The following is a 13058-nucleotide window of genomic DNA, read 5'->3' as shown; positions in this document are numbered from 1 at the left end:
CCTTGATAAAATCGATGAAGACATGAGAAATATGGGAATATGTGCTTGGCGGAGGAAGACGATGGATAGGGATGACTGAAGATGCAACTCAACAGAAAAGTGAATGAAGTTTTAACAGAATAGTGTGAATATGAAATATGAAATACAACTAATTGTTTGTGCATCATTTTCCTAGGAAGGGCGGCGGTCCGTACTACCCTCCCACCAGTCTCCACTGGTTGTTTTCTAAAACCGAGCTGAAATATTTCAAGGTTATTTTCACGATTCGTAGGTCTAATGAATTTTAGCTGGTTCCGTGGTATGGACGGGTAAAAGTGGGACGTGAAGGGGAAATGCGGGTGCGATACAATCGGGATCGGTGGAAGGTCAAGTTTAGGTTTGCCACTAAGTCGGTGTTGAACGGACGTGTGGCAGTGAAGCTGGTCAAAACCGGCGAATTTGTTGAAATTAGTGGACATTTACTCTCTGTAATATGGCAAATTTAAAAAGAGTAATCACTATTTTGTTAAGTATCTAAGAGATTTGTGCCGTGTACCAGAGTATTGAAATTGGTTGTTCCAGTGTTGTAAAAAAACCGCTTATAGGGTGTGTCCAATGTGCCGATGATTTTGTTCCAACCTCACTTTTATTTGTCTTTGGTCGTCATCAGACCAGGTTAAAGCAGTCCTTTTTGTTCATGCATAGCAAAAATTCCAGTATAATTCCAGTATGATTCCAGTTTAACCCCAGAAGTGCTAATGCATTGTTTTTTGTGAAACCAAGGTAACTTTTTTGTTTTAAACTTTCAAAAAAATAAATAAACATTAAAATAATAATTGCTTTCATAATTTAAATAATAAAAATAAAGGTTTTAATAATTAATATTGTAAATCTTAAGGTGTGGCTATGCTGTCATTTTAATTGTTCTCTGTTAAATTCAATGTTGACATATGACAGCTAGATTCATATTTTGGTGACATTAGCTTGTTTTGTTTTTAGAAAAGGTTGATCTTCATGAATAGTTTTATTTAAAAAGATAATTCTTTACTTGTAATAATTTTTTATTCGCCATAGTTAGTAACATTTGTAAGTTTTGTTGCAATTCCCACTTGTAAACAAATAGGACACATGTAAGTTTTTCTTTGTTATTTTTATATTTGCTTTTGTGACTATTAATATAGTCTTTATGTATTATCTGTATTTGTAACTGTTTGTGTTGAGACAGAAATAAATGTTTATTTTATCTCTCTGAACCATTTTGTTTATTTTAGAAAAGTCTCCTAACCCCTGTTTGTGTTCTTTATGTTAGGAAAGAAGAACCTTTTTTCCTTTATCCAGCAAGATTAGGATTCTTCGAAGCGGCGTCCTTTTTCAAATAGCTAGAGGTCTTTCTTGTTGTTTTTATTTGCCCTTTTGTCCAGGAGATTTATGTAAGTATCCATTTGTATCATTAATTTTGTAGTTGCCCCAATCCGACCCCTTGCCATTCACTTATCCACGACCCAGCTCTCCAAATAAGCCCTGAGTACCGTTCGCACAGTATCGTTTATTTTGCTTGCCCTATCTCCACCCCAGTAACTTCTGTTCCAATATTCAACCCCCTTATTTAACCCTATGTGGTAGGCAAAATATTTCGTTACATTCTTACTCAATCTAATAATTAGACAAATTTTCTTACTGACTTGATGTGACTCATCGTTCGTCCCAGCAGAACATATTTGAAAGTGTTGAGATTTAGAATATGTTACCCAGTAAGAAAATGTCGCAGTTTCTGATAATGTTCCTATTTTATTTTCGTCCGGCCACCCCATATAAAGTTCTAATTTTTAATAAATTTAATTTATGCACAATTTATATTACATTTAATGAAAAGCTATTAGTGAAAGCGTAATAATTAATGAGCATTAATAACGGCAATAAATATAAAATGAAATATATGGCCGTTTATTGTATTCTCTCGTCATTTTATTGCAATTCATTAACAAAATATGTGTGTTATAAAATATAATTTTGTGTATACTAATAAAGTCTTATCTGCCTTATTTCTTTATATACAAAGACATATTCAATTTAAGTATGTGCACCTGACGAAAAATACTATTAGTTATTAGTTAAAAAATTATGTAACAGTTAAAAAAGCTTATTTTGGAATTTTCCAATTATTTTTGTAGTCACTATTATTTCAAAATAATTTTAGATTACTGATAATACTCATATAGTAGGCTGATGTACTCAACTGGTTTGAAATATTTTGATGTTTATTTTGACGTTTATTCAGTGGTTAGTGTCAATCGTACATTTTATCATAAAAAACATTCTTCACGTAAAGCAAAAATCATACTAATTCGGTTATTTTTAGTTTAATTTATTAAGTTTAATTAAATATTGTTTTTATTTAACTAAGTTTAAAATAAGTATCCCACCAATTCGATACTGCGATGAAGCCCATGTAGCACCTAATGTAATTTTGTACGAGGAAGGATATACAGAAAAAGATATCGCACGACATCTTAGCTTAGCATCAGGACGCCCAAGGTGCACAACCGCAATTGATGACCGTTTTTTGGTTCTTAATTTAACACGAAATCGTTCATTGACATCGATGCACCTCAGAAATGAGCTATTCAATATTAGACAAGTTAATGTAAGTTCACAAAAAGTTAGACGAAGATCAAAAGAAGCAAACTTAAAGCCCAGACGCCCCGCCAAAGTTCCACGTCTTCTCCAAAATCATAAAGCTCGTCGTTTGGAATTTGCAAGAACACATATTTAGTGGAATATCGACAACTGGAAAAACGTTCTTTTTACTGATGAGACCAGAATTCTATTATGGAAGCCAGATGGTCAAAACTACGTCTACAGAAGAGTTGGAGAACGATTCGCCAGCTGCAGTCTCGCCCAGACCGTTAGTTTTGGAGTTTCAGTCAATTTTTCGCTGCTTGCCTCGGAGCTAATACCTCTTTGGTGTTTTTTACTTTTGATGTGACTCACTACATCCGGTCTACCACTGTGGGCGATCGAAAATTCGGATCCACAAGTATCACATTTTACGTCACTGTTACTTTTTTTTGAAAAATGGGAATTCTTCTTGCAATGTTTTATTATAAGTGCAATAGCGTTTTTTCTCTTTTTACTTTCTTGTTCTGGTTCTATATTAATAATAGAATGGAATGAAAAATGTAAAGTCAACTAAACAATGCTTTGTACCTTCGTAGATGATTACTAACCTATTTGAGGCTTCAAACTCATTAGTGACATAAAATAAATAATTACATAAAATCATGTTGCAACGCAGCAGATTTGATCTTGGTTCAAAGCACGCAACGGTCTGAAAATGAATTATTTATTCTTCAAGAATATAGCGAAGTTTACTTACCTACTTAGAATGGTTGAGAAAACCGACAAAAAAACATTTATCAGCAATCATTACATTGTTGAATGCGAATGCGGCACACCTCGGTCAGCATGATTGATGTGTATACAATACATGAATTGTTCTCGTTTTTGAATATTTTTTTCGGAAGAGGATAATTAAAATGCAGAAACGAAAAAAAGTGCACAGCTTGGGTTTTCCTATAACATAATACCACGATAAAATGCATGCGTTTTGGATGTGGTATTATATTACACTCTAGAAATTTTCGACTTTTTTTCGTCTCAACAATTCAATTTGATGTGAATTCTTAGAAGAATAGCGTATTTAAAATTTCAAAATAGAATTTTACCAAAAAGTTAAAAATTCGGATGGCTCGGCGTACAGATTCTCGGTAATCGTTTTCCGCCCTCCATGAGGGGATTTTTAGGGAGAAGCCGGGGGTAAAAGTGGTAAATTTTTTTGCATCTTTTTTGGGGTCACTAAAATTGATATTCTCAGGAAAATTCAGTTTGTTCGTATGATTTTTAGAGGTTTGATGGTATATTTGTCTCTGATGACTAGAGTATATTAAACGCTGGTACGCTGACTAAATTAAGTTGTGGAATTATAATTGGCTCTTATGAATTTCTTTCCTTTCATTTTTATAATTTTGTATTATTTGTTTATTACAATTACCTTCTATAATTTATTTGCTTAAGCTTTACTCATATAATAAATTATGCATATCTAATACAAAAATTACTTTAATTTGAAACATTGATAAAAGGTAAGTTGAAATACATATCTAAGAAAAAAAATTCTCTTTATAGAGAAGAATTTCCTTTGATACATTCTTTCCCGGAAATATTTGCGCTAGAGGTGCAGCAGTGGAAAAATAAAAGAAGGCTAATTTAGCGGAAAGGTCTTTAGCTCACTTTTTATGAGAGCTTTTTATATTTTTAGTTTTCCTGTTTTAAAAAAGTCATGTTATTACATATAAAGTATATAACTAAAAAAGGGGTCGAACTCAATCGTATTTCATGAAAGACAAAATCTGGAAATTATAATATAACGAACATAGGTTACGGTTAGGAATGACTTTGGTTCATATAAATATAACGAACAATAAATAAATAAATTTGTGCTTGTGGATGAAAAGACTAAAAATATTAATTTATAAGTCGAATTTTGCAGGAAATATCCACTTTCTTGGTGCCAAAAACACCGATTTTGAAAGTTGAGGGCGCACCCTTGGGACCATTTTTTTTTGTTCTTTAATACTGAATTAAACAATAGTGCCGCCACCCGGAACAGGGTAATCATATCTTTTTTGCGAAATTTCAAAAATTTAATGAGTGAAATGGGAATAAGCCACAATTAAAGGTTAAACTACGTTTATTGACGTTTTTGAAATTTTGTTTTTTTGTTACTTGGTGAAAAATTCTTCTAATAATTTAATTTTATCTGACTCATTTATATTGACAATTCAGACATACATTATACATTTTAAAGTAGACGACTGTAAAATGATATTGTCAATATTGTTAAGTTGCGCTCCTGGGACGACTTTACTGGTAAGATAGTTCATTCGATTACATGAAATCAACTTTAACTTGAGAATATCCATCAGAAAAGATCATAGCATGTAATTCGTCTTTAAAAAGACAAATACATGCCATGATGACAGTAAAATTCTCCTGTTAGTGATTCCATAGTAAATTATGAGAGAAAAACCAAGAAAAAAACCTCATAATACTATCACGACATGGTAAGTATTTGCTCGTGTATTTAGTTTACCTTCAATAAACACCAAATTCTGATTTTATGTTTGTTATTTAAAAAACATAAATGATGTATGCTCTATATGTTACTGACTTACTAATACTGGTATTGTCCTTTTAATAACTAATTTTAATAACTTTTAATAAATGATATTTTTTACCATGTCGGGATAGTATTACGAGGTTTTTTCCTGGTTTTTCCCTCATAATTATAAATAATATTAATAAAAATGTATATAAAGTAACAGGTAAACCCGAAATCATAATGTATTATAACAATACTAAGGCTAGGCGCACATACATCGAATTTAGACGGTCGATAAAAGTTCGATCATTTATCGACCGAACTTTTATCGATCATGCTTTGCACGCACACTACACGACATTTATTCGATGACGTTTATTAATCCACAAAGTTTTGTTAGGTGGAGATCTCACATTGTTTCTTCGCGCCACCAAAGGAATTTGTTCGATCGAACTTTTATCGACCGTCCAAATTCGATGTGTATGCGCCTAGCCTTTAGGGGGTGTTGATATCGTGGACAAGCTGTATGCTGTCTATAACACTGCAATAAATACCAGGAGATGGCCAATGGTAGCTTTCTATTTGATGCTAAATATTGCAGGTATTTATGCAAATGTCATTTTTTATTGCAAAAATCTTGATAATGTATCCAGTAGAAGATTTTTTTTACAAAATTTAGCTAGACAATTAGTTGTTAATCACCTTCATGCTCGTGCTACTCTTTCTTGTTTGTCGTCATCAATAGAATTAAGAATTAAAGCAACAACCGAGGAAGAAATTAAGCAAAGATTAGGACAAACAAGAACAGCAATCCGACAACTTAACTCAGTATGTTGGGATAGACACCTAAATATGAAGACAAAAACACAGATGTAAAAAACATTAGTGCAAAGTATTATGACATATGGGGCTGAAAATTGGATTATAAACAAGAAAAACAGCAGTAAGATAGTAGCAACAGAGATGCCAAGATGCCTGCGAAGATGCTACAGTGTAACAAAAATGGATAGGAGAAGTAATAAGTAATGACGAAATAAAGCATACTAACATATATAGACTAAAAAAACTACAGTGGTATGGGCATAAGAGAGAGAGAGAGGGAAGTCAAGTAGGCCAGGAAGATACCAAAATTACCCCTATGTTAGCAATTTTGACAGAATTGCTAACACAGGGTAACATAGGGTATTGCTAAGAGGTAGAATTGTTGCCTAAAGAAATATGGTTTTGTCGTATCGCGAAATTGGTCGACGTGTTAATTGTACGGTAAAGACGGTTATGCGTGTGAGTCGAGTGTGAACAAACGAAGGCAGAGGAATACTAAGAAGACCAACTGGACAACCGAGGTGTACCACAGAGCGTCAAAATAGTCGCTTTAGACTACTGGTTCTGCGAGATCCTTTTGCTACTACGCGTCAAATCGCTTATTAATGGTTTAAAGTAGAAGGTAGACCTGTTACTATGCGTACACTATACCGTCGAATTCGAGCCCTTGGACTGGTTTCATTCCGCTCACGTCTAGTGTTTCCTTTGACTGCGGGCCACTGTCATCAACGTTTAAATTGGTACAGAGAAGAGAACGGCAGCATTGGGGAGCAGAATGGCATATTGTAGCATTTAGCGATAAATTGCGATTTTGTTTAGAAATGCATGTTGGTCGTAAGATGGTAAGACGCCGCCGTGGACAGCGAAAATATATCGAGTTTTCTGTTGAGAGTCATGTACATACGACAGTTGAAGTAATGGTTTTTAAGGTTATTGCCTATGATAGCCGATTACCACTTGTGTTTATTTAAGGTAATATGACAGCTTCGCGTTATGTTGATGACATCTTACAAACAACTTTACTGCCTTATCTAGACGGCCGTCAACACGTCCTTTTTTCAGCAAATCAACGCGCGTGCTCACATTGGTCGTTAAACTATGGACCTTCTCCAAGAAGCTGGTGTTAATGTTTTACCGTAGCCATCTAGTTCACCCAATAAATCCACTTTGCACCATCCTTCACAGACTCTGGCACAGTTAATACATGAAGTTCAAGTTGCTTGAAACGAGGTAGCAAAAGCAGATATCGATCATCTCATTTTGTCAATGCCTAGACGTGTACAGAAGTGTATTTAGCTACGGAGTCGCCAAATACATTATTTTTTTTTTTGATTACATGTTTTGATTACATGTACAAAAATTCTTGACAACGTTATCATTTCATTCTTGATGTAAATCTACCATGTTGCCAAAAATTATTCCTTCTGAATGTAACACTTCTAATATCACTGAGTATATTAAACGTAATACAAGGAAAATATGACATTTTGATATTACCATATAAGTATCGTACTGTCTTATTGACTATTTTATTTAAATATTAAACGTTTATTAATTTTATTGTCTTTGTAAAAATAAAACTTGCTGTCGTTTATTGAGCGTTAAAAAATTCCAAGCTGCTCACTTATTTTCTGAGGTAATATTACGGTTCCATGAAAAGACATCGAACATCAATAACGTTACAAAGGAGAAAAAGACCATCGATCTTTGCGCAAAGAATGCAAAGAATAGAAAGAATTGAATGTAAAATATGTGTGATATTTACCTTCCATGGGACACATTGGATCGGCTTTGTGAACAATGACAACGTCGATGTAAGACAGTTGAAGTCGCACCAGGCTCGCTTTTACGCTCTCTATAATGTGTTTTCGGGAGAGGCCTCGCTCCTCAGATCTGAAATTCAAAAAGATACGATAAAGCTTTTAAAAATTCCTCCATTTTAAACGTATATTTTTATAACTGTGTATTTGAAGCCAAATTGTTGATTTAAAATTGTTATTCCTACGAAATAATAGGGATTTCGAAATTCATTTTTTTAATAAAATATCTTCTAGGATCTAACTAATTTTTTATATTGTATAGTTTCAAAATTGTGGCACAAAGATCAAGAAATGCTAATGAATTAAAACTATAACAATTCGCCATATTTTAATCATTCGTATGTAGACAAATAGAAAGATCGTATCCTATTCATTAAAGTAGGTACCTAATAAAATGCATTTAATATCATCAAATTTAATAAAAATATCTAAAATTACGATAAAATTCTTTCTGAAAAAATCAAGTCAAATAACACTAGATTAAAGTTAATACACGATAAAGAGAGATGACGTATTTATTTTTTAATTTACATAATTTACATGCAAAAAGTGGTGCACCACTGCACATAATGATTTTGCAGATTATCCAATATACGCTGAACGGCAAAAAAGTGGCCACCCTATAAATTTCCGAAAATAAAAATTCATTGGAAGTCTTATGTACTGTTTCATATTTCGTCTCAATTTAAATATTTACTAGCGGACCAACTCGACATCGAGTTTTTTAAACGAAATTTTTATTTTGCGAGAAAAATATACAATATATACAATGACCGGAAGTAAAAATATTTTTATCAATAACTCAAAAACTATAAATGATAATTTCGTGAACTTACATTTTTGAACTCTACAATGAATTCTCTATTGATTAACTAATAAAAACGAAACCGGAAGTCGACCTCAAAACCGGAATGCAATTTTTAGTTCATCAAATGTCGACATGGATATCATTTAGCAGTTAATTTTGAATGCTGATCACGAATCCGGTGTCAGATTTGCTCTATCTTGACGTTTTATGCGCGTTTCGGGTCACTTCCGGTGTCGGATCGCAACCAGAAGTACATATTTAGATTCGTCTCGACGAGACCTTTCGCTCCATATATACATTGTGGGGTTTAAAACTTAAAGTAAATTTTAACTTCCGGTCATCTCAAAACCGGAAGTGAATTTTTGTACCAAAAGTATATCTTGACAATCTCATACGTAATACTAATAATATTCCGAAAAAATATTTTAATTATCTAATATGGTTTTTGAGTAAAGTGGTGGACAAGAAAAGGGCTTAGCGTTTTAGTATATAAGATTGCTATCATTTATGGTTGTTTTTGACAGTTTTGACGTTCATGTTGTTGTTTTCTGTAGTCGCTGTTTATCTTCTAAGTCGAAACCAGTAATTTGGCTTTTCAAACGTGGATTTCGTATAAGTGAAAAATTACGATATGGTGTTATTCTACAGTAGATGTTGCTTGATTTTTGCATTACTACAAGACGGAAGAAGTTAAGTTTATGTATTGGAAACTTAAGGTATTCCGAGAACTACAGTTCGGAGAGCTTTCCATCGCTTTATAGAGACTGGTACATACTCACGTCGACCTGGTCCCGGTCGTAGAAGAGTTACCTCGTAAATAGATGATCGTTTTATTGCGATGGAACAAGAAATCGCCATTCCACTGCAACGAAAGAGGACTAATGGCAAGAAGGCCGGCTACTGTTCCCGAATTACAACCCAGACACTGTAGAAATCGATTAATTTTTACTCGACAAAATCAACAATGGGATATACAATCCCAATTCTCTTTACTGATGAATTGCGGTACTGTTTGAAGTCTGGCAATGGCCAAGAGAGGATTTGAAGATGGAGAAATAAAAGATATGCCCAAGCTTCTATGGCCAAAGGAAGAAAGTTTGGCGGTGGTGGTGTCATGGTTTGGGCTGGAATCTTATTTGAAGCTCCAACTGAACTTATTTCTATCAATGGCCCTCTGAATGCTCACTGATATAGAGAGAATATTTTGACAAACGCAGTAGTTCCATTTGATCTATTTATTGGAGACAATTTTGTCTTTATGCATGATAATGCACTGAGGCCGCATACTGAAAAAATCGTGACAAATTACTTGGGAAAGGAATGGCCAGCCTACAGCCCTGATCTAAATATCATCCAACATCTTTGGGATTAACTTCATCGTAGGGTTAGAAGTCAACCAGGTCAGCCAGAAAGTCTTGCAGAACTTCGAAACATGCTTAGTGAAGAATATGAACGTATTTCTCAAGCTTTTATTCAAAATTTGTGCCTTTCCCTTCCAAATCGTATGCAAACGGTTATTGATGTGTTAGCGCATAATACAAGGGTATTAGACAATTTTGTTCAAGTTCACCCGTAATTCATTTCGATATTTCAATATTTTCGTATTTTTCTTTTGTAGTCTTCTAATTAAATAAATTATGCTAAGGAATCGAGAAGTAATGACCATTTTTTGTTCTAAGAATGAAAGATGTTGAGTATACAATATGAAACTACATAAAACTTCCAATAAATTTTTCTTTTTGGAAATCTATACGGCTGCCACATTTTTTCCGAGTCAATGTATATAAAGAGTGGCAGCAGTTGTTTAAAACATGCTATTATCTTGTATCGTAGTTCTCCAATACCTAATTGCTAGCAAGACTTCTGACTTAAATACTTTCCTTTAAAATGTCTCAAATATATGTATCCATTGTTCTTGTATGAGGTGAGTGAGCTATTTACTCAAAGTGTGTTCCACGAAAAACTATTCTGTTTTCAATATTTTCGCGAAGTAAGGCTTCCGTCTTGCTATCTATCCATGACTATTAAGTCTGGGCCTTCCTCTATTCCTTCTTTGTCGGAGGTCACCCAAAAACACTTTCTTGATGTTTCTATCTTCTGTTGTTATCTGTAGTGACCAGCACATCTTATCCCCCCTTTGTTTATTTTAGTCGTCAAGTCTACTTTGCCAGATAGCAGCTGCAGTTAATAATAATGAGTATATCTCCATCCTTGATGAAAAAAGTTCAGGTCTTGCTTCCATACATCACTACTTAAGCTTAGAAACAAGATCTTTGTCTACATACTGACAACTTTGAACTTAAAAGCTGCAGTACGGGAAATAGGTTCTGTTAGCCGCTGCTATCTTGGCTTTAATCTACTCAATTTGTTTTTAAAACTTCTCATATCTGTGTCTATTTATGGTATATTCGTGTTTCGGCGCTTCCCTTTGTTCCTTGACATCAGCATGAACTGGACACTCTCAGTTTTTCTCTGGAAACTCCCAGTCCTCTTCTTGTGGCATAGTGACCCAGATCTGTATCTCTTCCCAGACTTTTCCAAATATGACAATGATCTTGAATGTTTTCCTAGGTGATCTGCATAGGGTAGGTAGGTTTTAGGTCATTCCTCATGATTCCTCGAGAACCTTCTCAGGATGCAATGGTACGATATAGACAACAAAAGTTCCCAAATATTTATAAAAACTTAATATGGTTCACTGATGTATCTAAGATTGGCTATTGTACTGGACATGAGTCTTTGGGCAGACATGTAGTTATAATTAATCTCACAGCCTAGTCAATATTCATGGATGGAGTTAAGGTTTTTGCTTTGGTGGTCTGCATTGATGAAATCATGGACGGAAACCCCAAAGCAAAGAGAACCAACATTTATATAGATAGCCAAGCGGCTAATCTGACAGTAAAGAACCCACTCACCAAATCAAAACTGGTAAGTAACTGCAAAGATCTCCTCAACAACCTGGCAAAACATAATAAAGTGTCTTTAATATGAGTACAGGTCATAAAGGGTGCATAGGAATGAACGAGCATATCTACTAGGAAAACGAGGCTCGAGAAAAAACTTTGTAGGCCAAGAACTATTCTGTGGCATCACTAGATGCTACAAAAATAGGGTTCAGAAGTGGCTAATAAGGAATCATCAAAAAATCATCAGCCTAAGAAAATAATAAAGAATATTTATATAAAACTCTCGGTCAATTTGATAAACCTAAATAAAAGAGAAATCAAAATGTTACTGACTGTAGTCTGTTAGTGACTGAATTGGTCGTTTAAGGAAACATCTGTACAAACTTTAGTAAAATTGGTAAAGCTTTTCACCGAATGTATCTACCAAGAAAAACTCCTTCTTAATGAAACAATGCAGTTATTATTTTATTACATAAGCAAGGAGACATAACAGATTAAAAAAATATCGTCCTATCAGTTTGCTTTCACACACATATAAAGTTTTAACAAAAATTATGAAAAAAAGACTGGACGCTAAATTAGACTTCTATCAGCCTGAAGAAAAAGCTGGATTAAGATCGGGATACAGCACTAACGACCACTTACTAATGATATAGAACCTGCTAGAGAAGTCTGCAGAATACAACAAACCATTGGCATTGATATTTGTCGATTACGAAAAAGTATTGAATACCATAAGCCATCAGAAAATATTAAAAGCATTGACAGAATGCCGAATAAACCATCGCTGTACCAACATGATAAAATATTTCTACCAAAATGCCCCAGCTAGCGTAAGACTATCTGAACAAGAAACAAATAAATTCTATATACAGCGAGGAGTACAGCAAGGAGCTCTCGAAAGTAGAACATACTTGTAAGAAGGCACATCTGAACGAGCATGGCATCAACATAAATGGAGAGAAGCTCAGTCATTTGAGGTTTGCAGATGTCATCGCCCTTATAGCCGATCGTATGGATTATGCAATAATAATATTTTAAAAATTATATCTCGCTTTCTTGGAGGTCGGACTAAAGATTAATATGAACAAGAGCAAATAATGACTATTAGTATTAAGAACTAACTTTTTAGTGCTTTTGCTTTGTATACGGATTGTTTGACGTGGTGAATATTAACTTTTTGTCGAGTATCATCCCGATACAGTTTATTTGACGGAGGTATTTCCCATTGCAGTCCTTCTATTCGGTATACTTCTGCGATGGCTGAATATGACGACCTGAGTTTTGTCAGGGTTTACAGCAATCTTCCATTTTATACACCATCTGTGGAATTTGTTTAGTTCTCTTTGCAGATAATTAGCTGCAAAGTTCGGATCTCTCCAGCAGACTTAATAGAGATCCTGGCTCTATTGGCTTGTCGGTTGTATATATGGTATACAGGTAAGGTTACAACACTTTATGATTATAACAATAGTCTTCAGTCGGCAGCTTGTTAAAATCAAACAAAATTTTAACCATTTTCACACCAAATTAATTTTTTAGATAATAATTTTGACCTA

General features: G+C 34.1%; 1 protein-coding gene across 2 annotated transcripts in view; it reads right to left on the bottom strand.

The window, feature by feature from the left end:
• Hk (potassium voltage-gated channel subfamily A regulatory beta subunit hyperkinetic) overlaps positions 1-13058 on the bottom strand; it is a 398149-nt gene that overhangs the window by 54429 nt on the left and 330662 nt on the right. For both annotated transcript variants that reach the window (XM_072534383.1, XM_072534384.1), the window contains one exon: positions 7728-7855. In XM_072534383.1, coding sequence (XP_072390484.1) covers positions 7728-7855 — 128 coding nt within the window. The remainder of the gene's footprint in view (positions 1-7727; positions 7856-13058) is intronic.

This window comes from Diabrotica undecimpunctata, chromosome 6 (assembly GCF_040954645.1).
Source record: "Diabrotica undecimpunctata isolate CICGRU chromosome 6, icDiaUnde3, whole genome shotgun sequence".
Taxonomy (NCBI): Eukaryota; Metazoa; Arthropoda; class Insecta; order Coleoptera; family Chrysomelidae; genus Diabrotica; species Diabrotica undecimpunctata.
The sequence above is the reverse complement of the archived record's forward strand: the minus strand, read 5'-3'. Positions and strand labels throughout refer to the sequence as shown.